The following is a 27,936-nucleotide window of genomic DNA, read 5'->3' on the forward strand; positions in this document are numbered from 1 at the left end:
AAATAAATAATAGATGGGATTATAAGAATCGACTCTACAATTTGAGTAGGATGTCCAATAAAAAAGACTAGTGTAGAAAACAAATAAAAAATTATATTGGCCCATCAGTTTGGTTTTAAAAGTCGAAAAATCGAAAACCGAACGTATCATGGTCAAATGTATTTTCCCGGTTCGGCTTACCGGTTTGAACGTCACCCCTAAGTAAATGTATTTTTGCATTTTTGTTTTCTCCTGTTGAGCTTTTTCTTGGGCTGACATTTCATGTTGGGCCTGTTTTTTGGTGTTTAAATTATCTTGTAAATTGTAATCAACGAAACCCACAATGTTTTTTTTTTTTTTTTTTTTTTCTGGCGCTGTTTTTTACCATAAAGATATATTTTATATTGAGGGAAATGAAGAGTTTGGTTAAACCATATAATGAATAATTTATATTAAATTCATTTTTGGTGCTTTTTTTTTTTAGTACAATGATATATTTTAGGGGAGAGTCTGACTAAACCATACAATAGACAACTTAATTTAGTATCAAATTTATCATCTACAAGATTCTAATTCAAAACCTCTTATTTACTAATGGAAAAGAATATCATCCGACCGTTGTATGGGTTTTATTTGTTTATTTATTTAATTTTTCACTTTTAGCTTGTTCGGTTCGTTGCGACCCTTCTCGAAGAGATTTTTCAATGTGATTGGTACATATGTAGTATATCACATACCATTATACAAATAGTGAGATATGTGTGATAAAAAATTAATAATTTAAAAAATAAAATTTCCTACCACTTATATTAAAACACGTGATGTACAACTTATTATCTCTCACGGCTAAAAATTTCTCCCTCCCGGGAGCTTCCTGTCCAAGTATCTACTACCTAGACGCGCAGCCAACTTTACGTCTTCTCTTCTTCTTCAGACTTCAGACAAGTTACCAAAATTTACGCCCAACAGCCAGAAACAGAAAAAAGAGTGTTAGTGGGGAGATTCTTTTGGCTGATCCCAGAAGCCAGAGATGGAGAGAAAAGTGCTTCTGGTTTGCTGCGCGGTGGGACTACTGGGGCTGCTATCAGCCGCCACAGGTTTCGGCGCCGAGGGCACGAGAATCAAGGTAAAAGCTAAGGGGCTCATCTGGGTTTTGCTTAGATCTTCTTTTCTTCACATGGGTTCGTCTAAATCTGCTTCCTTTTTGCTTGATTATACTCTAACCCTCTGTTCGATTGCTGGGAAAAGTTGGGAAATTAAGTAAAGTAGAAGAGGGATTTCATATTATTACTAACTAATCTGTTTTGTTCATCCTTGAAGGGTGCAAATTCCAAAGCTTGAAGCTTTAATTTCTTATCTGCTTCAACGAACGGAAAGTTGTTTTAGGATTGCAGTTAATTTTCTCTTTTGTCATTGTTTTTCTTGTTTCCACTGCATCTGTTCGAATTTCCTGTTCGAAATCCAAGGCATTTTTTAACCTCGACGAGCTAGACCCAGCCCTTCTATTTTTATTTTTATGAGTATATCAATATTTTTACATTAAGGGAGGGAGAGTTCAGCTAAGTCACACAATGGGTAGTCTAATTTGGTATCGAATCCGTCATCCGGGAGATTCGAACCTAAGTGAAGAAGAATATCACTAGACCGTAGTACTGAGTGGCTAACCCAGCCCTTCTATTAAGAAGATGGCTGTTTGTTAAGCTGACTTCTACATTTCCCCTTTTCGGTAAGACTTGAAACTAATATCGTATGTAGTGTTGACTTCCGATGCCTTTACCTTAACTTCCAAATTTCAATTATTTATTTGACTTCAATGCTTCAACTTTCGGGCTTCCAAAATGACTGCGGAAACTCACTAGTGTAGTTTGCTGATGAAGATTTGCCCATTTTTCAGTAAACGAAAACACAGTTTGGAATTGTGTTATTTCTTTACAAATGCGATTAAAAATCTCAAATCTGGAGCAAGAACAGTCATCTTTTAGGCTCTATCATTTCCTTTAATCATTCTTTTGTTGCACATAAGGTTAATAGCTCATTTTGACCTCTAATGTCAAAAGAGTTGTGTTCATGTGAGAATCTGAGATGGAGATTAATGGAGAGACTGAGAGATTTACGCCTTCCCTCTCCATTCGGCAGTTATTGTCGATGGACTCAAGGCTGGTTTGGTATTGCTGTGCTTTGAAAAAAAACTGCTTCTGTTGTGCTGTGAGAATAAGCTCATTTTTGTTGCTTCACGTTTTAGCTTTTTTTTCATCCAAAACTGTGAAAATAAGCTGTCTTTAAGTGTTTACCAAACACTTTTTTGAGCTCAGCTATATAAGCACCTCAGTACCAAACCAGTACTCAATTTGTTTAGAATATGCTCACAAGTTGTCAGTTTTCAGTATGGAGTGATTGTTTAGAACCTTTAAGCAAGTGCGTCTTCATGCTAAGTTCATTTGATTTTCTTCTCCGGCTTTTTCCAGTTTTGTTGGCATTCAGTCTGCATAGTGGAGTCGATGCTGAAAATGTTCTGTTACTTCATTTTCTAACATGCAGGGTTCTCAGGTTCAGTTTGTCTCAGCTGCTCAATGTGAATACCCTCGGAGTCCGGCTCTTGGACTTGGTGTAACTGCTGCAATGGCTCTTATGTTAGCTCAAATAATTCTAAATGTATTTTCTGGGTGCATTTGTTGCAAAAGGAGCCCTCAGCCTTACAACTCTAACTGGACAGTAGCGTTGTTCTGCTTTGTTCTTTCCTGGTAATTCTCAACTACCACTTGTATCATTCATGAGGAAAATGACTAAGGCTGCTAATCCATAAGCATGATTGGTTAATTCATCGTTTTGTTATCTTGTCAGTTTCTTACTATTCTTGTTGCTGCTGTTGTTTTTCTGGTTAAAAAGCACATGCGCATTTTTTCTACAAGAAAAAGGCAACTTGTCTATCTGTTTCAACTGGATTAACAATGAATGTGTTTTCCGTTTACTCCACTCTCCACACTGGTGCAGGTTCACATTTGTTATAGCGTTTCTTCTGCTGCTCACTGGTGCCGCACTCAATGACCGACATGGTGTAGAAAGCATGTACTTTGGCAACTACTACTGTTACGTTGTGAAACCCGGAGTGTTTGCCGGAGGTGCCGTTTTGTCAATTGCAAGTGTGGCACTTGGAATTGTCTACTATGTCACCTTAAATTCAGCAAAGAACAGTGATCCTTCATGGGCTGGTTCCACCCCTAATCAAGGGGCAATAGCTATGGGGCAACCTCAGATGCCACAGCAGAGCACTACTACCCAAGAACCAGTATTCGTCCATGAAGACACGTACATGAGGCGGCAGTTCACATGATCCGGGGCTCACATCGGTAAGACTTTATGTTATGAGCCTATGATCAATCTCTGAAGATGTAATGGTTGGAATTCTAAGAAATGGGTTGTTTTCTCGTAGCAGCGTGCTCTATAGGTAGCGTAGCCGTATAATCCCTGCATTCGTTTTGTCCGTAGATTTCGTAGGATTGTATGTAATTTTGTGGATACCGTACTGTCCAAGAAACCGAATGTGTTTGAATACCAGCTGGATGGATTATTTAAGATTTACGAATTTTACATGGATGGACTCCGATGGACTGAGTTTTGATTCAGAAGCCTGGTTTTGCTATTGATTTTGGCAGAAATAGACCAAATGAGATACTTTGATTCACGTTCTTTTTTTCTTTACAAAATAATAAATAAATAAAACTAGAAATAATGAATACAATATTGGAGCATACTAATGGAGAAAGCATATCTCTATTAATTAATGAAACTCTCTTTGCCAACCAAAAGAGGGTGAAAATACCACTTAGTCTTCTATCATACAAAAAAAATGATGGGTAATAATGTAATTTCACAAGTTCAAAATTTACTTTTTTTTTATTAAATCCGTACCTACAGGTGATGTTAAAATACCTCTAATATTAAAAAAAACAAAAAAAAAAACCCTCACACTCCCCCCCCCCACGTTCTCTCTCTCTCCCTATTTCCTTCTCATTTTCTAAAAAAATGTTATCATACACATAAAATGTGTAGGCAAATGCTAATAACAATAAAAGATGATTCAAAACATTTGAAATCATTAAAAAAATCTATAAAATTGAAAAGAATTGTTATGTGAGTCTTCTCGGTCCTTGAAAAGGTAGATTGTCGTAGCAAAACGATAAGTTGATCCTTTTTTACTAAAAAAAAGATAAAATAAAAAAGAATTGTGAAGCTATAAATTAATATATATATATATATATATATATATATATATATATATATATATATATATATATATATATATATATATATATAGGGTTTAGGGATGCAAATTTCTTCCTCCTTGATCTTGGACAATTTTGCACCTACAAAACAATTAACATCTTTGGTTAAGGCCAAGAGCCTCATGGGCCCACGATGAACGAGGGGGGGCTTTGGCCAAAGAACCTCCAATGCCAAAGTTAGAATTTAGAGATAAATAGTGTTTAGAGAATTTTGGATTTTTGCCAAAGTGTTGGAATGAGTGTTTGGTGAAAATGGGAGAGCCTCATGCGCCCACGATGAATGGGGGGGCTTTGGCCAAAGAACCTCCGATGTCAAAGTTAGAATTTAGAGATAAATAGTGTTTAGAGAATTTTGGATTTTTGCCAAAGTGTTGGAATGAGTGTTTGGTGAAAATGGGAGCCAATATATAGGGGAGAAAAGGTGTGGCCGGCCTTTAGGCAATGGGTGATTTATTTTGGGGGGTTATGGAAATAATGGGCTAGTTAATTAGCAAATAATAATAGCCTAATTAACTAGCTATTGAATGTCATAAAAGGGAAAAAAATATGGTAGCAAAAATAAAAGGCATGGCCGGCCCTCTTGGGAGAGAGGGTAACCGGCCTTTGGTGTGTTTTTGGGGTATAATTTGGTGGTTTAATTGGTAATTATTGGATGAATTTGGTAATAAATCCATTAATTACCAATTAACATAATTTTATAAGAAATGTTGGGGAGGTTTAAGGATTAATTACTATGTGGAGAATAAAGGATGATGATGGATGAAATAATTTGAGTTGTTACCTTTTTGAGGCTTTTTTTTACTTGGTTGAGGGATGATTGCCCGCTACCTGCGCGTAGGAATCATGATACACCTCAAGGATAATTTTGTCTTCCTCATCAAAAAATCCACGTGTCGCCTTATGATTATTTTTCACTCTATAAATATTATTGACACCTCAAAAGAAATTATCGTGTATCTCCCATTTAAGTTTCTTGAAAAATGTCAGATCCTTCACTTTCATAAGAAGAAAATAATAATGCTAGATCTTGCATTATTATAGTGAATGAGACACAGTTGAATAATTGATATCCTTAATAATTACGATTAGGGATTTTTCATTAAAAAAAAAACAAAATTACTAGATAGGGAACTCAAACGGTGTGCTGTATACCAAACGCAGGGGTATTTTCCGTCACACAAGTTTTCAACGGCTCTATGGATACATAGCCGTTGCAAGCTTTCCATAACCCTAGCGCGTCTGCCAACCCCTTCATCTTATCGCTATATAAACCCACTAATTCAACCCCAGCATTACTCACTTACTCTCTCTCTCTCTCTCTCTCTGAAATCGCAATTCATTGCAACGCTCAGAGATCTATCACATCACTTGCCCTCCAATTTCTTGAATCTAACCCTTTTTGCAGGATTGATTTTGTGAACTGACTAATATTTTTTGCAGGATTTTTAAATTTTGCTCTTTTAGTTTTCGCATATATATATATATATATATATTGTGTGGGTATAACATCATGGATGCAGGATCAATGGGTTCTTCACCCAACATTAAGTCGCAGTCTAGGTGCCCTCTTCAAGAACAGTTTCTTCAGCGAAGGAATTCTCGGGAAAACGTGAGTTTTTAATTTTATACCGAATAGATTTTTCTTCACGGTTCAATTGATTTGATTTCGGAAATTTGGGATTCTGTTCTTTATTAGGGTTCAATCAATTTGATTTCGGAAATTAGGGTTCTGTTTTACTTTGATTTGGATATTTGTTATTGGTTGGTATATATGTTTGGGTTTGGGGTTCATCTAAATTTGGGATCTGATATCTAATTGATTTCTGTAATTAGGGTTCTTTAATTGACCGATGTTCTGATTTGCATCTTTTGTAATTTACCTTACCAGTTGGACAGGTTCATACCAAACAGGTCAGCAATGGATTTTGATTTCGCGAACATGATGCTAACGGAAGGTAGGAAAGGTAAGGAAAACCCAGCTGCCTCTTCCCCATCCAGAGAGGCCTATCGGAAGCAGTTGGCAGAGGCAATGAACATGAACCGGACTAGAATCCTTGCATTCAAGAACAAGCCACCTGCCCCTGTTGAGATGTTCCCGCGCGAGTTCTCTTCTCTGCAACAGGATAAACCGGCAAAGCCCCGAAGACACATTCCTCAAGTGCGTATATGTTTTTTATTCTGATCTCATGAACATATTTGCTTAAACTTGATTGGTTACTCTGAAAATTTGTTGCGGTGTTTAACTGACTACTAATGATTTGATGCAATATTCAGACCTCAGAGAAGACATTGGATGCTCCGGACCTTGTGGATGATTACTACCTCAATTTGTTGGATTGGGGGAGCTGCAATGTCCTCGCAATAGCTCTTGCAAACACAGTTTATTTGTGGGATGCTACCAATGGTTCTACTTCGGAACTGGTCACATTTGAGGATGAAGTTGGATCTGTGACCAGCGTCAGTTGGGCTCCTGATGGGCGCCACATTGCTATTGGACTGGACAATTCTGAAGTACAGTTATGGGATTCGACTGCTAACAAACAGGTTGGTTGGTTTGGTTGTCATATTCCTCTTCTGTTTTATGCTACATCGTGGCCAATTTTACCAACATTTCTTGTGATGTTGTTTCCTTCTGTAGCTGAGAACGTTGAGAGGTTGCCACCGTTCACGAGTAGGCTCTTTGGCATGGAACAACCACATTCTTACAACTGGAGGGATGGACGGTTGCATTGTGAACAATGATGTAAGAATTAGATCACACATTGTTGAGACATACAGAGGACATGAGCAAGAGGTTTGTGGACTCAAGTGGTCGGCCTCAGGCCAACAATTGGCTAGCGGAGGAAACGACAACCTTCTCCATATATGGGACAGATCAGTGGCATCTTCAAATTCACCAACTCAGTGGCTTCACAGACTTGAAGATCATACAGCTGCAGTGAAAGCCCTGGCTTGGTGTCCTTTCCAGGGCAATTTATTGGCTTCTGGTGGAGGCGGGGGTGACCGGTGCATAAAGTTTTGGAACACTCACACAGGTGCATGCTTGAACTCGGTTGACACTGGCTCTCAGGTCTGTTCTTTGCTGTGGAACAAGAATGAAAGGGAATTGCTTAGCTCACATGGGTTTACTCAGAATCAGCTCACTCTTTGGAAATACCCGTCGATGGCTAAAATTGCCGAGCTCACTGGCCATACTTCTAGAGTTCTTTATATGGCTCAGGTAATTAATCTGACAACCTTATAATGGAATTGAATATGTAAGCTATGTTCCCTTACAGACATAAAACTAAATCCTTTCATGTTGTGAATTATCTGCAGAGCCCCGATGGTTGCACAGTTGCATCAGCAGCTGGTGATGAAACACTCAGGTTTTGGAACGTTTTTGGGGTCCCTGAGGTGGCTAAACCAGCTCCCAAAGCTAACCCCGAGCCTTTTGCTCATTTGAACCGCATTCGCTGATCAAGAACATGAGAAGGGGTTGAGGGTTCCCTTGAATCATATTTGCACATTTACATCAGATGGAGCTGCAGTATTCTTTCTTTAAGAATCATACCGCTGATCAAGATTCAAGAACATAAGAAATTATATCCTTGCTTCGGAGCAGCGCAAGTTAGTGTTCTTCATCAATAGTCTCAGACTGCAGCACAGGGCAATCTCAGTCCACATTCTTTGTACAACTCCCTCCCCTGTATAAAAAGGGTGATAGAAAATAGGAAATCCTTGTAATCAATTAGTAATGGATTTTCAGTCTTCCTTTCCTGTGGACGTAGGCACATTGCCGAACCACGTAACTTTTGTGTGTTTGTGCTCTCTCTCTCTCTCTCTCTCTCTCTCTCTCTCTCTCTCTCTCTCTCTCTTTAAGTTGGATTCTTCTGCTACGTACGTTTCATTCGTACAGGTTTTTTTTCTAGCACTTGTGATGCTTTTTCCTGTCCATGGTTAAACCAGAAGAAAGAGACGGGAATAGGAATGCATCTTAACTGACGAAATACTCGGATTACACATCTGTAGAACGTTTTGAACCGGAAGAAATCTACAGTTTCGTACTAGGCTGCTGCTAAACAGGCCTAATGATTACAATTCTGAACTCCTAAATCGAAAAGCAATCTTTGAATGGTGTTTACAATTTCTTGAGGACTTAAAGCGGCATCAACTTTAAGTATTCCTTCAGAATCATCAATCTGAAGCAACCCCAACTGAGACTGCAAAAGTGCAGGTGACATGAAATGCTTCCCTTCCGCGATTCTTTTCTCTAATCTAGCAGCCAGCACCTCTGCCTGAGCATCCAACAAGACGAACTTCACCAAACTGGCGCAACTTCCCGATTTATAATTAGGGTCGGCAGATCTTAAAATTTCTCTGTATCGCTTCTGCAGAGCCGAACACCCAAGAATCACAGTTCCACCAGCGACCAACTTGTCTCTTACGCTATTTCGAAGTGTCTCAAGCCAAGGAATCCGGTCTTCTTCTGTGAGAGGGATCCCTTTACGCATCTTTTCTGATTACAGGAAGATAAAAGATCGATTAGAAACTAGAAAAGTTGCCAACATCGAATATAAGCTACACACCAGCACCTACCTTTGTTTGATTGAGGGTGGAAATCATCTGCATCTATAAAGCTAGAATTTATCTCTTTCGCCAGCATCTCACCTATCGTGCTGTTGAACAACACAACGGAATGCATAAGAAGCAGAAACTACAACATTCGAAGATCAAATATAAGAAACTGCAACTTTCTTAAGTGATGCCGTTATATCTAAATCCAATCACACCAAGGCATTTGAGAAAGTCACTAGGATCCAGTATGTGGTTGTGCTTCCGAAGATTGTTAGTTTTTTGTTTTCCATATACAAGCAAATATTGGCGCAATGGAAAGGTTAGTCCTGTGTGACCAAAAGGTGATGAGTTCGAGTCATGGAAACAACCTATTTGCAAAGCAAGGGTAAGGCTGCGGTAGATGTTTCTCCCCTGAACCTCTCAAAGCAAGGAGCTTGTTGGCTTGGCGTCACCCCTTTTACAAGCAAATATTGGGGGAGGGGGAATCGAACTCAAGACCAAATGGAAGTTTGCTAGGATTCTCGAAAACAAAAGATATGATGAACTCATGAATGCTACCATGTTACATGTATATATACAGAGAAATGAAAAATAACAAAAGGTGAGATCAAAGGCTTACGATTTGCCAGCACCACTGACTCCCATGATCACAACAACCATCCCTGTACAATTCACAACCAAATTAACCAATCAACTTCACAAGACACGTATTGGAAATTAAATCCAATTTCCAAACAAACCCAGATACCAAAATTCTCCCAACTTCTACAAAAGAAATTTAAATTTTAAATTCAGCCAAAGCAAAGCAATACCTCCGCCAAGATCTGAAGCCATGTTCGTCGCGCTTACCGATCAAATGAATCTACAAAGAATGCTGCTTTTCTTGTTCAAACTTCATGAATCATATGTTGGTTGGTGAATTTACACGTGACGGCTCCCCTGCCCTCCTCTCTCACCTTTTGCTTTGTCTTTCTCACTCAAAAAGTCAACGTAAAATCTTGACGCAGCTTAATCATCACCGCTCGAATACAGAGACCGGAGGGGGGAGGGGAATTTGGAGGGAAGAATCCTACTCCGAATGCTATTGCTTTGTTGCCAGCTATGGAAATGTTTGGTAACGAGCACAAAGGCTGAAAATTTGACATTTAATGGTAACCACACGTTTGGTTTGATTTGCAGGAAGAGAAATGGTAAGAAAATTCTCATAAAAGTAGGACTATCGTTAGACTTTTTGCCACTTTTATGTGTTTGTATTTTAATTTTTTATAATATTAACACAATAATTGATGTTAAAATATTAAATGGTATAGAATTCGTGGAGACTTCCACTTTAAGAGTCTCGTTAGCATTTCTCTTGCGGGATTCCGGAGGCCGAATAGTAAACACAATAGACGCCTCCTGATTGAATGATTGTGAAAGGTGCAACAAATTGCTTGAAGCCATCAGCCAGCTGGATTTTACACTTTGTCCTCAATAAAATATTTTCAAATTTGTCCTTTTTTTTTTTTTTGTTATTTCTAATTTTACAGAAGTATAAGTTGATTCGAACTTGGTTGCTAAGAGCGGACATACTCCCCGAACTTGATATGCGTTTAAGGTTGGATGCAAGTCAAATATTGCCAATGTTGTTGAGATGTTGCTAGTTGGTATGATGTCGGAATTTGAAGTTAATAAGAAGTTTCTAATCGAGGATTAGAAAAATGATCCACTTTGAACACCAAGATATGCCAATTTACAATTCTTCCTCATTCATCATCACAGACAGGCACTTCACGACTTCAAGTACAATAATGTCTTCATAAACAAACAAGAAAAACAGCGTATCACCCGCGGAGTCGCCCGTCTAAAGCAGCCGGAAAGGCCTCGTCTTTGAGAGCCCTCGAATATTACGAACGAACACATAACCATATGGATTTTCTTCTTTTCGTCTGCATACAGCCAGCCACACCTATTCTCCTACTTCATAAAATGGCGATCCCCTGGAGCCGAAACAAGAACAACACGCACGCACAACACATACAAAAAACATCAGCCTGCATTTTCAACTCTCGTTCAATAGGCAACGAGGATAGAGATAGCATTCTAAGTACTGAAACAGTTTCCAAGACTCCAAGACATACATGGTATAAAGACTAAAAGAACATAAGATTTCGGGAAATTTGGAAAATCGTCAAAATTTAGGTCCCATGTCGAATTTTAGCCAACTCTTTTGATTTATGATAATCTTACCCTAAACCACATCTCTCTTCCCCTCTTCAAGCACACTTATACCGCCAAGTTATTTTCCCCTCGCATCTCATCAACTGCATCTTTCCTTCTCTTCTTCCCTACTGTCATAATCCTTAGTACAAGATTATTATAAGCTATGTTGATTGTTTCTGTAGAGTAACATTTCAATTTAATTGTCGTGTGCAAATGACACGATGTTTCTTCTTTACATGTTTTCGTATATTTACTGTTTTACAAAGTTTGCATCCTTATCGATCTATCAATGATCGACTGAGAAGTATCTAAAATTTTATACAAACACTACTGCTAGTTAATTGGGCGCCATGTGTTCCCGTTGTTGCAGACTTTAAGTATCAAAGCTATGTTGATTCTTAATGCGTTTTCTCTTTCAGTAAAATCATAAAGTCTGTTCCTTCTATAGCTGAAGAGGTATACATACGCGCTGGAAGGATCGGAAAAGTTCAGAGGAGTATGTTGGGAAATATGGTACCAGTTATGGCGGTAGTTTGCGTAAGTAGATCAAGAAAATGGAAGTTGGTCGGCACTGAAGAGAATATAGAGGGGGTGGGGAAGGGGAAATGACAGAAAAGGAAATAAGTTTCTAATCATTAAGGTATCTGAGTACTTTCATGCCAACTTTCGGTAACAATTATCATAAGCCAAAACAGAAGGCCAAAATTATAGACAAAGCCAAATTTTGGCTATTTTTCCAAATTTCCCATAGATTTCAAAGATGGGACTATGAAAACACTGCAAAGATGACAGAAGTTGGAGTACCTGAGTCTATAGATCGGGACTTTCTAAATTTTTATGGCACACACCAGTGATTCGTACCAAGTCAGGATGTACAGATACACACAAAGGTCTGAGCTAACAATGAACATTCTAGCCATGGTTTCTTAAGAAACAGTCATTTGGATTTTGGCTTACCATCCACCGTGTCTTGAGAAATAGTCGTTGTCCAACGATACAGCAAGAGCAACAGTTACAGCTCTCTCTAACAGAGTCAGTGGTCGAATGACTTCCAACTCATTAATCTGCCATAAAAGAATTAATGAGAAAAAGTAGCAAGAATATTAAATGGAATAAATCAAATCAAACAGAACATCGTTTTTCTGATTGGGTACTCTACCAATCTAGCAGAACCAGTAATGGAGCTGGCATCAGAACTCCCAAACCGAATCACATATTGCCCCGCATCAGTGAAAATCTGAATGATATGGAAGTATAGTAAAACATTAGTTGGTAAATCTACAACATAATTTGCAAACAATGCCACATAAAATCTAATAGCTTAACTGAAAAATACAAATATAAAAGATCTTTGGTAAAAGAAGATATACAGCATTAAGCTTTCTGGGTCTTCAATCCAGCTAAATATCCCCAAGGGCATGTGTAGACCCTCCAATCCAGATGGCCGGCACAAACAACCGGAGGAGGCCCATAGGGTGTACACATCCGTGGGATCAAATATGATACCTTATGCCTTGAGGTTTAAGGAACCAATGAAAAAGAAAATTTGACAAAAAAAAAAAAAAATCCAAATATGCATATAAAAGACTCGTACCCAGTGCACAAGGCTCCCGCTTTACGCAGGGTCTGGGAGAGGTGAATGTCGGCTAGCCTTACCCCCATTTATGGAGAGGCTGCTCCCAAGTCTCGAACCCGAGACCTACCAAAATTAAAAGACTGAACCAAAATTAAAAGATTCATAATTTGATAAGATCAAGTTTACCATAAATAATCACTAGATATCTAGGTCCCTAAATGCATCTTCCAAAACATAAAATACTTTCTTCATAAGATATTAATGGTGTATGTTTGACAGCAGTTATATACATTGATACAATGGAAAGAAAAAGAAGAAAACCAACCTCAAAGCCAAAACCCCTCCATTCACGATCAATCTCAGCCAAAACTTTGCTGTCAATGTCCTTCAAAGTAAAAGTCCAATGCCAGAAGCCAGGATTTTCTACAACTGCAAACTGCTTATTCCTACAACAACCATGTAGCATAAGGCAACAATGTGCAGTATAGGGCACTAACCTTGACTACATGAGGTAACTCATTCTGAATCAAATAAACACTGCATTAAAATAAAGTAGCATTTGGAAATTACCCTAGGTACAAATCATACACCCTCCTCCAAAGATGCCATCGTCTGTGAACCACACCGATTTCCTAGAAAGTAACAGATATCCAGCACCATCAACAATCTGAATGCTAATTCACATGCTCAACAATCTCTTTAACTGCTGTGGCGACCAATAGAAAAGTTATGTCAAGTTTTCCAACCTTACTGTTGATCTCTACATAAATTGAGCTGGTTATCCACCAAAAAGGCCTACGAACCTAAATAAGACAAAATGAGAGATAAAACTGATATGTCAGTATATTCAAAATGCTTTTTTCCAACAAAAAAGACAAAAATAAATGCTCTATATCCTCACCCTAAAGAGCTCATTACCCATGGCATCAGTTACACAAGCAACAAAAGGGCGCCTGAGGCGAAGCAACTGAAAAATGAAAAGCAAACATCAGCACAGAAAAACCTCTATAAGATAACATAGAGCACAAGAAGCAATCAGTAGTCAAAAGGAGGTAATTTTATATTTGAATCAGCATATCAATAACATTCAAAATGAACATGATTAATATTCAAAATGAAGTAACTAAATAACTATGTCATGTTCAAGCTGCATAACTGTACATGAAAGAATATCAGCCAAAAATGTAAAGATTGGGTTAGAAAGTACCTGTCTACCAATAAACTGACTCTTCTCACGAATAAAACCAACAGGCTACAAAAAGAACATTGAGTAACAGGAAATGGTCCATTAGTTTAAAACCTAACTTCTTGTATGGGAATCAAGAGTGATGTGAACTAGAATGATTACTCACTGACTCTGGGTAGCACACATCCACTATTGCATACCGATTTTCCTGGAATTATGTCAAATACAATTATTAACTAGAGTACCACTAGAAGCAAGAAGACGAACTGAAAAATAAAATGCCCAATAAATGTCAGATAGAGTGAGAATGATATATATATATATATATAGAGAGAGAGAGAGAGAGAGAGATGCTGAGACGAAGAATTCTACAAACTTTTACAACTGACTTGGTTCTCAAAAGATATGTGGAAAACACATCAGACCTATTAAATTTACAAAATATTTCCTGAACATTCAAGGCCAACAATTTGAGGGGAAGGGGGCAAACAGAAAGAAAACCAAGAGTTTTTAATAGAAGTCAACAGTTTTAGAACCAGCAAATATGTCAAGAACCGAAGCACATAACCTTAGCCTTCTGGCCATGACAATATGTACATGCACACTAGTCCCTGGAAGAACAATAATAGGGCAAAGAATCACCTGTTCAAATCCAAGAGTAAGATTTACCCACTCTATCTCCCTAGTAATCAGCAGATTTGATCTAGCAAGAAGAGGCATCACCTGGGCCTAAAAAATAAAACGAATGGCAAGTAAGACATTTTATGTTACTCAAACTAGGCACAACAAGGAATGACTTGGATACTAGAAAGTAGAGACTTAGAAGGATGAGCATAAGTAAAAAATTGTGGCAAACAATTATAGCATAGTTATATAAGCGAATGTCTCTAACAGCAGCAAAAATCACATTTCAGTTGCTACTCTTTAAGAGCATACCATAGTTGAAAGTTTAAACAACGATACTTACTACAAAACAATACCAGGGGAGCATGGCAAATTAGGTGATTGCATCTATGTGGATAAACTGACAAGCTGTAATTCTAAGAGTGGAAAAAGAAATAGGGAGCAAAAAATTGACCTCTTCTGGAGATTCTGGCTTCAGATATCCAGAGACGGATTGACTTGGAGGCGGTTGCTTCATATCAGGTTCATCCTCATCAAAAGAGGCTGCTTGACTGAAAGGTGCACTTGAATACCATCCGTAGGATGAATAGTGGTACGGTGTTTGTTTACTATACTTCACAGCTTTCCCTCTTCCGTTTCTTTTAGACTGTTCCATTATCCTATCTGCAACCCAGAGCTGTATAAAGAAGTCCCTAGTCAATTCAGGATCACCACCACTACCAGCCTTGTGTCCAAACTGACGAGACAAAGATACCAGGCTCTGCTTTGACCACACAGAACTTCCATTAAACCTCGAAATTACATTTCTTGATCCCATCAACCTCTGCTCAGAATCTTGAAAATCTTTCGCCACAGTAGCAACACAGCATCCATCCCGAGGCCATGAAGTAGCAGGTAAGTTTCCTCTTTGAGACTGAAAACCACAGCGGACCGGAATGCTTTCAATGTTGTCAGTAGCATTGTGACGGGGTTTTCTAGTATGACAGAATGAGGATCCACTTTTGGAATCTGCTGCACAAGTTTTGTAAATCTTGGTGGAAAACCTTGTCCAGTTCATCTATAATCTATTACAATTTCTTGAACTGACCGAACCCAAAGCATATATCTGCGTATGCAGATTACAGAATCACAATTATTATAAAAATAAACATAATTAACAGAAAATAAAGAATCTTTCGATGAAATTAGGCCAAAGAAAAGAAACTAAGCTAAAAATAACAATTAATTCCAATGCTTCATAATACATAATTAACAGAAACTAAAGACTTTCCATGAAATTAAGTAAAGAAAAGAAATAAGCAAAAAACCACAATTAATTAAAATGCTTAAGTGAACTTTCTGATGCTCTAATCATTCTTTTCCATCGATTGTTTTCCATGAGATTACCAAAAGAAAGAAAATGAAACGCGTTAATCCCATAGCGCTTAACATATAATCCTCTGTGCAATAACAAACATTTAATTCAGAAAAAACCAAAGAATCGAAGAACGCAGGTCACATTTGATCGCAATAGATTTTGATCGTCAACATGTTATCAAGAAACACAACATTCTTGTGAACAGTATGGAGGAAGACGAACTCACCAATGCAGCTCTCTGTCTCTCTCCGATGAAGTTCCAAGCTTTCCCCGCTATCTTTCTCTCTCTCTCCCCGATGAAGTTCCAAGCTTTCCCGCTCTCTCTCTCTCTCTCTCTCCGATGAAGTTCCAAGCTTTCCCGCTCTCTCTAACTTCCTCTCTCTGCCTGCCTGTGAACGAGACAAAGACTGACGTTTTTGCATTCAGTGTGGTATTGAACCAGTCCGTGTCAACTGTAATTGATATATAAAAGCTGGCCCGACCCAATATCGTTATTTCAGTGCCTACCGTCTAAATCAACCAGATTTGTAATCGAATTCTGAGAGAAATACTAAGACCGTAGTACTGACTGGCTGATGGTTACTTCTTTAATTCATTGTATCTTGAGTTTATTTATTTTTCCTCTTTATGATGTTATTTTGTAGTAGTAATATCGTTCGTATTAAAAATTTCTTTTTTACCTGCATGATTTTTTAAGAATTTATTTACGGAATTGACAGAATATTTTGACAATTTTAATGAATTTTGAACTTGATAAGCATAACTAAATTAATTCCTCCAATTTTTAATTCAAGAAATTCTAACATAGTTGATGTTTATCGACAGACAATCCAATTTACTTCTAAATATATACCTCGAAAATCAAAGAAAATAAAAAGGGTGCGCAAAAGAACAACGAGAAATGCCAAGTGGATTCTCTCAAATTAGAAGTCTTTGTGATACTCTGTCACCTTACAATTTAAGGTCTCTCAAATTTTCTTTAAGAGTCGTTAGCATTTCTTAAGGAGAATATGCGCAAAAATCATTTCCTATTCGAAATGCTTGAGCCTTTTAAAGGAATGAAATATCGGCAACACACACAAAGTGGACAATATCTCTTTCAAAGCATTAGTCTAATAACAAGACAACTGGAAATTCACAGAACACATTCCTCCACTTTTACAGCTATATATTATTACTTAAATTAGTCAATGAAAAACAGCCAAGATACATATTAATAACCTTGTATGGAATTAAATGTACATTTTCCTATGAATTCTATCTGTACCTACTTCCTTCCTAACATAACCTTAGTTCCTTCACATCCCCAGAATTCCATATCCAGCAAACATGCAATGCAGTTGACAACCCCCCTGTGTACTTCCATGGCTGCTTCCTCGTGTCAGTTACCCGCTTCATCTGATTATTCCAAAAGACGGCAGAAAAACTCGGTCTTCTTCTAGTGCTCGCCCAGAAAGAAGAGAATAGCAGTAAAATATGGTGCTAGCAGTATGAACTTATTGTACTATATAACAATGTACAGGTAAAATCTATCATGAATTTCTCTCCTTTTCGCTATTCAATAAAACCGTACTAACTGCTTTTGATGGCGGCCTATTGATCTTCTCAAGTAATCTACTGAATACTAATTTCACCGGTATGCAAGCTACAGTAGTAGCAGCCCCAGAAGACTCCGGTTTGATCAGCCCTCCCCTTTGATAACTACTGCTATCATGATGCATTCGCTTGTTACTAAATTTCTGTTCAACGGGTATTGAAGATATGGTCCTCGTTTTCTGGCTTGACGATAAGATCACTTTCTTGCCCGCCTTTTTTGAGAACTTTCTATCAGTGGGAAGCCGAGAGTTGTTAGGAAGGCTCCTTTTGCCCTGGCTTGCATTGTTACTGAAACTCCCTATATTTAGTTTCTTAAATGGTGGTCTGCTTTCTTCATCTGAAAAGGGAGGGTAGTCAGCAGTTTCATCACCATCCAATGCAGATGATAAATGAGGGCGTGGGACTCGAACATTTGCCGTCCTCCTTGCCGTCCTCCATGCGTGTGGAAGGGTTGCAACCCCATTATTGTCAATTGCTTCTTCACCAAATTCATCAACTGTTGAAAGAAGCGAGTTGGATGAACCATCTTCTAAGGCTTCAATTTGGATTGGGTGCCCTATTATTGCCTTCCCATTTAACTTGCTCATCAGAGAAACAATTGGAACAGGCTCCTTTTGGTAACTTGCCTGGACCTTCAAGTCAACATCTATCAAGTATTTTGGCCTCCTGCGATAATGATGACGGCCATCATATACCGGGTGAAAGCGCTCTCTTTTGATGTCCCAGTATTCGTTCCAAGCAGACCTATCCTCCCAGGTCCAGTCCTCCCAATCAATCATATGCTGACCAACACTGTTTCGACGTCTTGCTGCAGCCCTTGATGCCATCGAGTATTCATCTTCCAGTCCAAACTCAGTCTGAAAATCATTACTATCCACATTAGCCCTATGATGATAATCATTAAAATCAATGTACCCACATAAACTTGAGATTTAAGAATATTTTAGATGAAAGCACATACCTTTTCTTCAGGATATGGTCCATAATTATAGCCTTTTCCGTAAGTGGCATCCATAGACTTTTTTGTAAGATTGCGGATATTCCTTTTCCCTTTCAGCTGCCATTTGGACACAGCTCCACTAGCAAATAGAGAGTCATGACTATATAGGTGAGCCATATCACCAGAATGAGATAATTCATCAGGCTCCTCACCAACCATGATTCTGTGTTCTTGTGCTTCATATCTTCCCACTTCTGGTTCTGTAGATTGATGTACAGACAAAACTTAGAGGGTGTTGACAAAGCAGTGGCGAAGCCATCATGAACAATTGAGGCCAAAGCTCAGTGAGACCAACCCAATAGCATAAAGTGCATATTCCAAAATTTATAACAGCACAGATTTACAAATATAAAGAATAAAAATAAGGTAGAATTAAGAAGGATAGACTTCATTTAAGTTCAAACAATAGATTGTAGTTTGAGTGCAAACGCTTAAAAGCATAACTGCTGAATCACAATCTGCGCATTAAGATGAGAGAAACATGCTACAAATCACATCTTCCCTGGAAGATCAAAATACGCATACCAAACATTAAAGGAGGTAAATGCAAAAAGAAATATTATAAATAAGAATCATAGAGCTGAACTTTCCAACAAATATAAACAGTGGGACTATTTTACATCAGACAATCTGGCAACTAATAACCCATGGAATTTCAAAATATAAAGATAGTAAAAATTGAACCTGAAAGTAAAGGCATGTCTTCATCCATATCTGGTTCTGTCTCAGATGAATCCGACTCGGACTCAGAAGTATCAGTTTCAGAAGAATCAGAGTCATCCTCTGTAAAACCAGAAGTGTTCTCTGAAATCATGGACTCAGCATGAGGACGAGCACCAACTGGGGAAGCTGAGATCTCTACATGGTTTGAAGGAGATGCTTCGTACCCCAAGGATTCACCAGACTCAGCTGGCAAATATACAATTTTACTCCTCTTTGCCTTGTAAATAACTCCTGTCGGCTCCACTCCTGAAACAGAAGTAGAAAGAGTAGTACTGTCAGGTTGCAAGGACTGTGGGACTGCTAATTTTGCAATATTCTGCAAAACTTGAACAAGAGGACGACGTTTATCAGGTCTCTTGACCAAAATTTCATCACTTAATCCATCATGTGACCTTTTCCTTTGCTCTAAAGAATGTTTACCATTCACATGACTTGTTCCTCCCATGCTAAGACCACCACGACTAAGAGCTTGAACATTACCATTAAGTGTGGGTTTCAAAGAACCGTTTAAAGCAAGAGAAGATATTTTTCGCTTCGAAGGGGCAATTTTGAGACCAAAGTCTTGCAAGCCTCTCATCCGAGGCACGACTTCAGAATGATCATCATCACCACTTAGTTGATTTCCCTCTTCGACTCTTTCGGAAGACATAGGACTGCCTATAATGTCATTTCTATGAGACATAGGTGATTTGGAATTTTCAAGTTTTACATTGTCAATTCCCAAGCTCCCGGAAGAAATAACTAACGCCTTTTTCACAGCACCAGATAATCTATTGTTCAAGCGTTCAGAAGTTATACCTAACTTTCCTTGTTTCTTCAATAACTGCTTCTCAAGCTCAAGCGCATGAAGAATAGCATCTTCTCGACGTGCATATTTCTCCCTTTTCTTTATAGGCATACCCTGCGCTGATTCAGCCTTCTCAATACAATCATCAAACTCACCGCATCGAAATGCCTTAACACGCTTGGATTTTTCCAGATTGTACCAGTCACTGAGAAGAAATACCACAGAATATCCATTACTATAGCAGTAGTTAAAACCATGAAACCAAAGAAGGCATGAGTAGAAGAATCAGCAAGAATGAACAGACTCCAGTTTGCTAAAGAGAAGACTATTTTATAAAAGTAACATAGTTAATCAAATCCATCTTAACTAATCTGTAACAAAAAAAATGTCTGCTAGGTAGATAAGGCAAAAGAATCACCAGTAAGCAATCATTCTCTGGAGACCTGAACCATTTGAAGGATTCTGCTAAATAGTTCTACATGACAAGTAATGTATGTACATTGAAACACAGTTTAAAATGGCATAGAAATAATGACAAGGCCTCCACGGTACTAGTACAACATCTCTGAGAATCCACTGCTCTCGTGATTTTGTTGTTACCCTTCTCCAAACACTCACTGACTAACAAATAAATTCTCAACATAAAGATATACCTTATCTATCATCAAAATACATGTTTAAGCAAGCAAGGCATAATTATGACAATAATATGCTCAAAGTTTAGACGTATGCCAGAAATCTCTCATCTCTATATGAAAGATCTAGATTTTTCGGAGCTTTGGTTCTTTATCCCTTGACAAATAACCAAAGTATTTCATGACAGGGTTCACCTAAAGGTATGCATAGATTGGGATTTAAGTCCTGGCATTTAACATTTCATTTGACTCCGAATTGTACAACTAATCAAATATTTTCCATTCCATAATCTCATCTTCAGTGCCTTATAAACCTAAGTTGCAGTAATTTTCCGACATGGGTTTCTACTTCTGCTCCAATATGTTGTGATTTCTTCAAGTAAAATAGAAAAAACCGCATTCTTTACGGCTCATTCATACAATAAAACGTTAAAACATGATAATACACTCACTAAACTTCATTATTTTGCTGGTTTCTAGATAAACATCTAATCACAACCCAAAATACTAAATCTAACGAGTATTTACAGAAAAGGGGAAAAGATGAGAGACATACACACTGGCATCTTCTCTGCCGAGAAGCTTGACGGGGGTCCCAGAGCGAGGCGACGTGAGATGCGAAGTAGAGAGCTCTTCCGGGCCCACTATCTTCCCCGGCCACCAGGACCCGTTCCTCCGCCTCACCCAGACGATCGATCCTACGCTGAAATCCCCCGCACCTGAATCCGCACTACCCATAATACACATAAACGCACGCACTCACACACACACACACACTCTCTCTCTCTCTCTCTCTCTCTCTCTCTCTCTCTCTCTGTGTTTCTCTCGGTCGGCGAACAATGGAGGAAGTTGGAGCTGAGCTCAGCCTCCAGCAAAGAATAGTGCGGGGGGGAAGATCCGAAGAATTACGAAAATGGAGGGTCCAATTTGAGGAATTGGGGTTAGGGCTAGGGTTTCCATTCAGAATTGGGGATTTTTCATTTCTGTGCCTTATTTTATTTGTCTTCTGTTTGTTTTCTCTCTGTAAAAAATAAAAAATTAAATAAAAATTTGGAAAAATTAAAATTAAAAAATAAAAAATTAAATAAAAATTTGGAAAAATTAAAATTAAAAAATAAAAAATTGGATGGTTTGTCGAAGAAGGTGGGCTGGCTAAGCAAGCAAAGAGTGGCTCTGCCTCTGTGTCATGTGTCGTTGTGGTCGTCTGTGGGGGATTAATACCACGCGGAAATCGTACGACTTTTGGTCCCAAAGAACGCGTGCTGCGAAAGCTTTTTCATGTTCAACACGTGGATGGTTAGATGTTTGGGCCGCAGTTCTAAGCCCAAAAACATTCTAGGCCCAATTGACCAAAAAAAAAATTCTCAGGTTCTTGTGCAAGTCCCCTTGTTATTCCTCTATATTGTTCTAATTTTATCGGATGTTGCTTTAATTGAATTTCGATGTTTAAAGAACAAGGAAAGGTAACATAGTGAAGAATTTGGAATATAAATTTTTTTGACTTAGGTCACACCACTGCACAATGTCATAATACAAGCATAAACACTCAACTATCTCTGATCCCTTAATGAAAATGTATCATTTTATCAAACTAAACACTTGACTAACTATTGATCAAGAACAATTTTCATATTTTGTTAATTCTATACATTTAAACAGGATCAAATTTGGATCCAACCTAAATGATCAAGATGGACTAAGTCACTCGGTATGATAATTAGATAACTCGTTAAATTAGGGCCAATGCAATATTAACGCAATTCGTTTGCTGTATAATACTTTTATACATATAGTGATATATATTTACCAAATACAAATTAAACACTACTTCGTTGCTAAACTCTACCAATCACATATAGACACGTGTCTAATCATAGTTTCCAATTTCAATTATTAGACACATGTCCATTATTTAAGAACAGCTACTGCTATTCTTTGGACAGCGAAGAATTGTTCATATGAATTTGTCATAATTTTTTCAATCACTGGTCGAATTTTTCAATCACTTACCTAATAAAAAAAAGGAATATAATAAACAAATTTCAAATTTCAAATCCGCGCTCTAACGGTCACAATTTCTAGGGTTTTCCAATTGTCTCTCCTCGTATAAATATCCCCGATTGCTCACTTGTTTTCTCCAACGCTTCTACACTCTTCACTCTGAATCTTTAGCCGTCTCTCTTTCAAAGACCAAAACAGCTTGTTTTGATAATCTAGGGATTCCCTACAGCCATGGATTTCTCCACCCTTTCCAGAAGAGAGCTCCAGACTCTGTGCAAGAGGAACAAACTCCCAGCCAACCTCACCAATGTCGCCATGGCCGATTCTCTCAAGAATCTCAAACTCGTAAGGCTCTTATCCCCTTCTTCTTTTTCCTGATTTGGTATACAATATTGGTTTGAGTTCGTATCCGTTTGGATCCGGAGAAAATTGATATGTGGAAGTGAAATCTCCAAAGTCGGTACATTTCCGGATTCAAATCTGCTGGAGATTGCCGTTTTCTTGTTTAAATTTTATCTATTTAATTTGGATTGTACATCTCATTTTCTAAATTATTTTGTGTTTAGTTGGTGAGAAAATGAGCCGAAAGGGAAAAAATTATTGAACTTTTTTCTTTCGTGTTTGGATCACAATCCTTGTGTATCTTTCGTATATCGATTCAAACCTATATAATACTATTCAGTATCAGCTGAATCATAATTTTATAAGATAAATTAAATCAGGGAATCGTTCTCCGAAATCCGATTCTGTTTGGTTGCCAAGGAATCACATGCCTATTTTCCGATCAGAAAACATATAAATATTTGATTTTATTTTCATGTAGTTTCTTGAAGCTAAACATGCCTGAAATTGTCTCTCTTGTAATCTGACCGTCTTGCTGTGTCAGGTGGAAGGAATTGAAGAGTTGCTGAATCAATCTCCACAGAAAACAATGAACGGCTCACTAAGTATCCCTCGCACTGCTGCAAGAACCTCCGCTCGAAGAAGGCCAATCACTGAAGAGCCAGAAAGCTCACAGCCATTGACACGCAATCACCGGGGCGGGACAAGGAGAGCAGTTGCTGAAGAGGTGGTGGACCTGGAAATGGCCGAGGTGGTGCCTAAGACTCCTGCCGCACCAAGGACTCGGAGTAGGGCTCCAGCTGCTTCTGCTCGCCAAAAGACAGAGACCCAGAAGGAGACAGCTTCCGTGCAGAAGAGCGTGTATAACACGAGGCGATCCGTGAGGCTGCTGGAAAAGACCATGGCTAACTTGAGCCTGGGGTATGAGAACAGTATGCCTCTTAAGATGAATGAACTTTCCTCTGAAATCAACAATGATTTTGAGAAGACGGATGTCTCAGTTGATGAGGGTAAGTCCAACGGCATTCGTTTGCTCATTTGCATATCAAGTTTTTTTTCTACTTAATAATTTGATTTTTTTAATCAACTAAACGTATTGTTTCTCAGATATATATTAGAAGGGAAAGTCATGTTCTCTGACAGAATTGGTTGTTATGAAACAGGGTCTAATATGCAGACAGTATCGGAGGCGAACTCAGAGAGAGTTGATGTTTCTGAAGTTCCACTGGAGAATGAAGGGCAGTTGAACGGTGATGCGGAGGAAAATAGCAAGGCCGACGTGATTGAAGTAGATGATTTCGAGCAAAAATCTGAACCGGAAGCTGAGGTATCTGAATCAGAGGCAGCCTTAGATGACATTGTGGTTTCAGAAGTTACGGATGCAGCATATGACAAGAGTAAGTTTAAGGAGATTTTGTTATGGCCAAGATACTTGTGCATTTGATTTTATGGTTCTCAATTCTAATTTTGGGGTTCCATTTTGTTTTGTGATTGCTGCAGAACCTAATGATGAAGAAACAGAAAACTCTTTGGCCGCCAAAGTTTCTGATGACGTTTCTGCTGAGGGCATGGACCATTCTATTGCTGCTGAGAAACCGGAAGATGACATCACTACGGTGGAGGATCAAAATCTTGAGAACGACGATTCTGACTCGAAATCTGCCGCTGGGGAGACTGGAGACGTTAAGGATGTGGCTAATGTAGAAGAAGCTGATAAGCCTGAGCCATTGACTCTGAGCTTGTCTGGTGACCAGCAGCCTATGCTTAGTGGCAAGGACTCAACGTATGAGGTGGCAGAGGCGGATTATAACGAGAAATTCGATTTTGAATCAGACTCGATCAAGGATGGAGATTCTGGTGACAGCACTGAAGGAGAATTTAGTGAAGATGAACCCACGGATGAAAACTCAGTTGAGTGTGATAAGTTCGATTCGGAAACAGAATCCATGACAGAAGATGGTTCTGATGATGCCGTCGCTGAGGAAGGAGAAAAATTTGGTGATGAAAGTTTGGTTGGTGCTAGTAATGTGACTAAAGTAGCAGAAGTTGTGGTCAATAACTCTGAAGTTGATGTTTGTGTAGAAGGCGACCCAGCTTTGGACAAGGCTCCAACATTGCCACCCTCGGAATCTGAGCAGCTTCCGCTTCAGTTTCCCCGTCCAACTCTCTCAAAACCCGGGAAGTCTCCAGGCAAGAAGCGATCGGAAGTCACGAGCTACATCTTCGATGACAATGAGGAAAACATTGATGATGGCAGTGACAATGGCGGAGTTGAGGTCAAGAGAGACGCGGATGCCACCGACAAGGATAGCGTGGCGAGTGGATTGGAGGCTAAGAGTCTAAGGCAGCTAAGGAAAATGCTGAAAAGTCAATTGAAGATCAAGACAGAAGATAAGATGGTAGAGAAGCCAAGAACTGCGTTGCAGGAAGTAGCAGAGAACCAAATGGCAGGCAATGGGAACTGAAACAGTCATTTACATGATTATTTTGGATTTTATGGTTAAACCTTGGTTTGCCTCCTTATAGAGAAGCTTTTGGGGGTTTGTTGTACTTGAGAGTGTTTTAAGTAATAATAAATGAAAACTAATGAAAATGTCTAATAACGCTCACCCACCCAATCATGTGATTGTGGGCTTGAAATTTGTCATTTTTGCTTACAAATGTTACTGTCACCATGTTTTGCAACATACATCAGCTAACTCTCTCTCTCTCTCTCTCTCTCTTTCTCTCTCTCTCTCTCTCTCTCTAGTATGAATTAGAGAAATGCAAACAAGACTCTAAAAAGTTGGATTCTCCATGCATTTTTTGTCACTTCATATTTTTTGTACAATATTTTATAGGGAACTTTAACGAAAAGCACCAAGTACTGTTCACTTTAACGAAAAACTACATTTTTACACTAAAAAGTCAATCCTGGTACTATTCACTTTACCCTTTATTTTGTCCTTATCATTAAAGCTCAAAGTTTTCAAGTCATTTTCATTAGTTTTCCTTATTTTATAATGTTGTCATAGAAATTAACGTCAAACTATGAGGTGATAAAAAGTCAACGATGAATTTTACTTTAAAAGAGTCTGCTTAGCATTTCTCTATGGATATGACCTTAAAAAGGAAGTCACTTTCATCTAACTGCTTCCCAACAAATAAACTACCTTTTAATTAAGTATAAAAATTATGGCTACTTAACACTACGGTTTAGTGATATTTTTCTTCACTTGTAAGTTTAATTATCGCCAAAGGTGAATTTAAACCATATTATTACTAGCACATATCGTTGTTAAAAAAAATAAAAAATAATTATGACAACCTAACAAATGATTAAACATTTTTTGGTTTTGTTGATTTTTTGGAAAGTTGATCTTCAAATAGTGGCCTGCAAAATAAATGAAGTTCCGATCATCAAACAGAGTTCAATCTTCAGCAAACAAAGCTCTATGTGGTGTGATTTGTAGACACCTAGCCATTTATTTAAACCCCACTTAACAGTGTTAATTTTTTTAACTTTTCTTGTTTGTTGATACATAGTCATTCATTTAAACTTGCGGTTTTTGGTGCATAAGAAAAGATAAATTGAATTAAAAAGGTAAAGATAAATTGACTCAACTCAAGTAGATAGACCACTGACGGTTTTTGGTCATAAGATTTAAACTCCACAAAATGAGCCAACTTGATAATTGATATTATTTTTTAATAATTTGGAATTTTGGGAGTTTTTTAGTATAACCTCCTCCTCCTTTCTCCTTCTAAACTTGCATTACTACTTGATTCATACAGTCTACTTTTTCGGTCACATTTTAACGATCAACATCTAATAATGTTATGACAATGTGAATAATTATTGCCCAAAAAAAACAAAAAACAACCAACAAACGAACAATGTAACCACTATATGGTACTCTAGTGATTAAGGATGAATTCTAGGCCCGTATTCCACATAGCACGTTATTTGTTTGATTTATGACATTGGTGAATTACTTGATGGTGTCAGGGGAAGAGTGAAATGCCTATGAAAGTATTTCCGCCCCCGAAAAAGTGGATTGATATGGTGAAGCCACTAGCTGGTCCCCTTTTTAAAGGCAAAAAAAAAAAAAAAAAACAAACGAACAATGTTAGGGCATAACTCTAAGCAGTAAATAATGCTTTGTTTAGTGTCGTTTCAAGCACATTTAGGGCCCGTTTGTTTCACCGGATTAGGAAGGACTGGACTGGACTAGATTATAATCCCTTGTTTGGTCTGCACCCGGATTAAGTTTAATGACACTAAATCGGACTCGCACCGACTAACAGCTTCCCTAGCTGTTCTTAGTGAGACCCCCAGAAACTGGAGGATTGCTAGTCCCGTCTCTAATGCGTGTGTCGTCTGCAAGCATGCGATGCCGATCTCCATCATCTCGTGAACCCAGTCACAAAATCTTGCCTTCTCCTTTGTACATGAGCTACAGCACCTTCTCCAGTCATCAAATCAGAAACTCGCCGATCTCTGTCCTACGAACCCAATCCCCTATTTGCTTCAGCGATGAATTTGTCCAGTTAAGCTTGCAATAAGTTTAATCCACCATAAACAACAATTCAATTCAAAGATTAAAGCTTATAAATCCCAATTACAGAAAATATCAAAATCTGTGATAAACCCAGAAATCTATTACCTTGGGTTGCAGTGCACTACTCCAGAAATTTGTAGGAAAAAACGAAATCAAATTGTAAAACATAAATTATAGTAGAAATTTGATGTGTGATTTCCAATTTGCAATGCTCTCTCTGCTTTGAGGAACAAGAAAAAAGACCTCCTTTTGAGGAAGAAAATACACAGATCCTCCCTTTTAATACACAGATCCTCCTTTGAGGAAGAAAACTGGGAGAAATGGGGGAGAAAAAGAGAGAAAGGAGGGAGATGGTCGACCGGAGGAAAAAAGGGGAAGAAAATGAGGGAGAGGGGAGTGAGAGAGTGGGTGCAAAAAATGTCAATATTACAGGTTGAGTATCCCCAGAATGTACATTTAATTCGTGGCAACCATGAAGCTGCAGATATCAATGCTCTATTTGGCTTTCGCATGGAATGCATTGAACGAATGGTACTGTATTTTAACT

General features: G+C 38.3%; 6 protein-coding genes across 8 annotated transcripts; 3 read left to right on the forward strand and 3 right to left on the reverse strand.

Annotated features, from left to right (window-relative positions):
- The first annotated feature begins 826 nt into the window (after nt 1-826).
- On the forward strand, nt 827-3,569 carry LOC103439995 (protein VASCULATURE COMPLEXITY AND CONNECTIVITY). The gene is made up of 3 exons (XM_008378660.4): nt 827-1,105; nt 2,518-2,720; nt 2,971-3,569. Exons 1-3 carry the CDS (start codon nt 1,010-1,012, stop codon nt 3,308-3,310), a joined length of 639 nt encoding a protein of 212 aa, XP_008376882.1. The 5' UTR covers nt 827-1,009; the 3' UTR covers nt 3,311-3,569.
- Nucleotides 3,570-5,415: 1,846 nt separating this feature from the next.
- LOC103439996 (cell division cycle 20.2, cofactor of APC complex) lies at nt 5,416-8,053 on the forward strand. Its single transcript, XM_008378662.4, has 5 exons — nt 5,416-5,871; nt 6,151-6,420; nt 6,537-6,806; nt 6,901-7,482; nt 7,581-8,053. The coding sequence occupies exons 1-5, from the start codon at nt 5,773-5,775 to the stop codon at nt 7,719-7,721; spliced, it is 1,362 nt and encodes a 453-aa protein (XP_008376884.1). The 5' UTR covers nt 5,416-5,772; the 3' UTR covers nt 7,722-8,053.
- A 169-nt stretch (nt 8,054-8,222) lies between these two features.
- Nucleotides 8,223-10,043, reverse strand: LOC103410342 (gluconokinase-like). Of its 2 annotated transcripts, XM_008349059.4 has the most exons (4): nt 9,632-10,043; nt 9,439-9,481; nt 8,841-8,920; nt 8,223-8,760 (listed from the first exon to the last, which is right to left on the reverse strand). In XM_008349059.4, the coding sequence occupies exons 1-4, from the start codon at nt 9,651-9,653 to the stop codon at nt 8,330-8,332; spliced, it is 576 nt and encodes a 191-aa protein (XP_008347281.1). In that variant the 5' UTR covers nt 9,654-10,043; the 3' UTR covers nt 8,223-8,329. The 2 variants fall into 2 exon arrangements, with proteins under 2 accessions (XP_008347281.1, XP_070681640.1); XM_070825539.1 differs by lacking the exons at nt 9,439-9,481; nt 9,632-10,043 and adding an exon at nt 9,188-9,292.
- A 443-nt stretch (nt 10,044-10,486) lies between these two features.
- Nucleotides 10,487-16,199, reverse strand: LOC103439998 (altered inheritance rate of mitochondria protein 25-like). The gene is made up of 12 exons (XM_008378664.4): nt 15,991-16,199; nt 14,862-15,512; nt 14,426-14,512; nt 13,950-13,991; nt 13,805-13,849; nt 13,499-13,564; nt 13,344-13,400; nt 13,168-13,229; nt 12,923-13,043; nt 12,181-12,258; nt 11,979-12,085; nt 10,487-10,798 (listed from the first exon to the last, which is right to left on the reverse strand). The coding sequence occupies exons 2-12, from the start codon at nt 15,462-15,464 to the stop codon at nt 10,768-10,770; spliced, it is 1,299 nt and encodes a 432-aa protein (XP_008376886.1). The 5' UTR covers nt 15,465-15,512; nt 15,991-16,199; the 3' UTR covers nt 10,487-10,767.
- Nucleotides 16,200-16,898: 699 nt separating this feature from the next.
- Nucleotides 16,899-21,695, reverse strand: LOC103439999 (uncharacterized protein At1g51745-like). Of its 2 annotated transcripts, XM_070825541.1 has the most exons (5): nt 21,062-21,695; nt 19,882-20,075; nt 19,045-19,329; nt 18,322-18,560; nt 16,899-18,217 (listed from the first exon to the last, which is right to left on the reverse strand). In XM_070825541.1, exons 1-5 carry the CDS (start codon nt 21,250-21,252, stop codon nt 17,297-17,299), a joined length of 1,830 nt encoding a protein of 609 aa, XP_070681642.1. In that variant the 5' UTR covers nt 21,253-21,695; the 3' UTR covers nt 16,899-17,296. The 2 variants fall into 2 exon arrangements, with proteins under 2 accessions (XP_070681642.1, XP_070681641.1); XM_070825540.1 differs by having other exon boundaries at nt 19,045-20,075; nt 21,062-21,693.
- Nucleotides 21,696-22,446: 751 nt separating this feature from the next.
- LOC103440000 (methyl-CpG-binding domain-containing protein 10) lies at nt 22,447-25,509 on the forward strand. The gene is made up of 4 exons (XM_008378667.4): nt 22,447-22,851; nt 23,393-23,858; nt 24,012-24,245; nt 24,349-25,509. Exons 1-4 carry the CDS (start codon nt 22,738-22,740, stop codon nt 25,311-25,313), a joined length of 1,779 nt encoding a protein of 592 aa, XP_008376889.1. The 5' UTR covers nt 22,447-22,737; the 3' UTR covers nt 25,314-25,509.
- The last annotated feature ends 2,427 nt before the right edge of the window (nt 25,510-27,936 follow it).

This window comes from Malus domestica, chromosome 07 (genome assembly GCF_042453785.1).
Source record: "Malus domestica chromosome 07, GDT2T_hap1".
NCBI classification, from domain to species: domain Eukaryota; kingdom Viridiplantae; phylum Streptophyta; class Magnoliopsida; order Rosales; family Rosaceae; genus Malus; species Malus domestica.

Coding starts and splice junctions, on each gene's coding strand:
- LOC103439995 (XM_008378660.4), top strand. CDS start 1,010: ATGGAGAGAAAAGTGCTTCTGGTTTGCTGCGCGGTGGGACTACTGGGG. Junction 1,106..2,517: donor CCGAGGGCACGAGAATCAAG/GTAAAAGCTAAG, acceptor TCTAACATGCAG/GGTTCTCAGGTTCAGTTTGT. Junction 2,721..2,970: donor TTCTGCTTTGTTCTTTCCTG/GTAATTCTCAAC, acceptor ACACTGGTGCAG/GTTCACATTTGTTATAGCGT.
- LOC103439999 (XM_070825540.1), bottom strand. CDS start 21,252: ATGTGTATTATGGGTAGTGCGGATTCAGGTGCGGGGGATTTCAGCGTA. Junction 20,076..21,061: donor GGCAGAGAAGATGCCAGTGT/GTATGTCTCTCA, acceptor ATTTCTTCTCAG/TGACTGGTACAATCTGGAAA. Junction 18,218..18,321: donor GACCATATCCTGAAGAAAAG/GTATGTGCTTTC, acceptor AATGATTTTCAG/ACTGAGTTTGGACTGGAAGA.
- LOC103439996 (XM_008378662.4), top strand. CDS start 5,773: ATGGATGCAGGATCAATGGGTTCTTCACCCAACATTAAGTCGCAGTCT. Junction 6,421..6,536: donor CCCGAAGACACATTCCTCAA/GTGCGTATATGT, acceptor TGCAATATTCAG/ACCTCAGAGAAGACATTGGA. Junction 7,483..7,580: donor GAGTTCTTTATATGGCTCAG/GTAATTAATCTG, acceptor AATTATCTGCAG/AGCCCCGATGGTTGCACAGT.
- LOC103439998 (XM_008378664.4), bottom strand. CDS start 15,464: ATGAACTGGACAAGGTTTTCCACCAAGATTTACAAAACTTGTGCAGCA. Junction 13,230..13,343: donor ATGTAGAGATCAACAGTAAG/GTTGGAAAACTT, acceptor GTTACTTTCTAG/GAAATCGGTGTGGTTCACAG. Junction 10,799..11,978: donor TTCTCAAGACACGGTGGATG/GTAAGCCAAAAT, acceptor TTTCGGCTCCAG/GGGATCGCCATTTTATGAAG.
- LOC103410342 (XM_008349059.4), bottom strand. CDS start 9,653: ATGGCTTCAGATCTTGGCGGAG. Junction 9,482..9,631: donor GGCTTCAGATCTTGGCGGAG/GTATTGCTTTGC, acceptor TGAATTGTACAG/GGATGGTTGTTGTGATCATG. Junction 8,921..9,438: donor GTCAGTGGTGCTGGCAAATC/GTAAGCCTTTGA, acceptor GTTGTTCAACAG/CACGATAGGTGAGATGCTGG.
- LOC103440000 (XM_008378667.4), top strand. CDS start 22,738: ATGGATTTCTCCACCCTTTCCAGAAGAGAGCTCCAGACTCTGTGCAAG. Junction 22,852..23,392: donor CTCTCAAGAATCTCAAACTC/GTAAGGCTCTTA, acceptor TTGCTGTGTCAG/GTGGAAGGAATTGAAGAGTT. Junction 24,246..24,348: donor GGATGCAGCATATGACAAGA/GTAAGTTTAAGG, acceptor TGATTGCTGCAG/AACCTAATGATGAAGAAACA.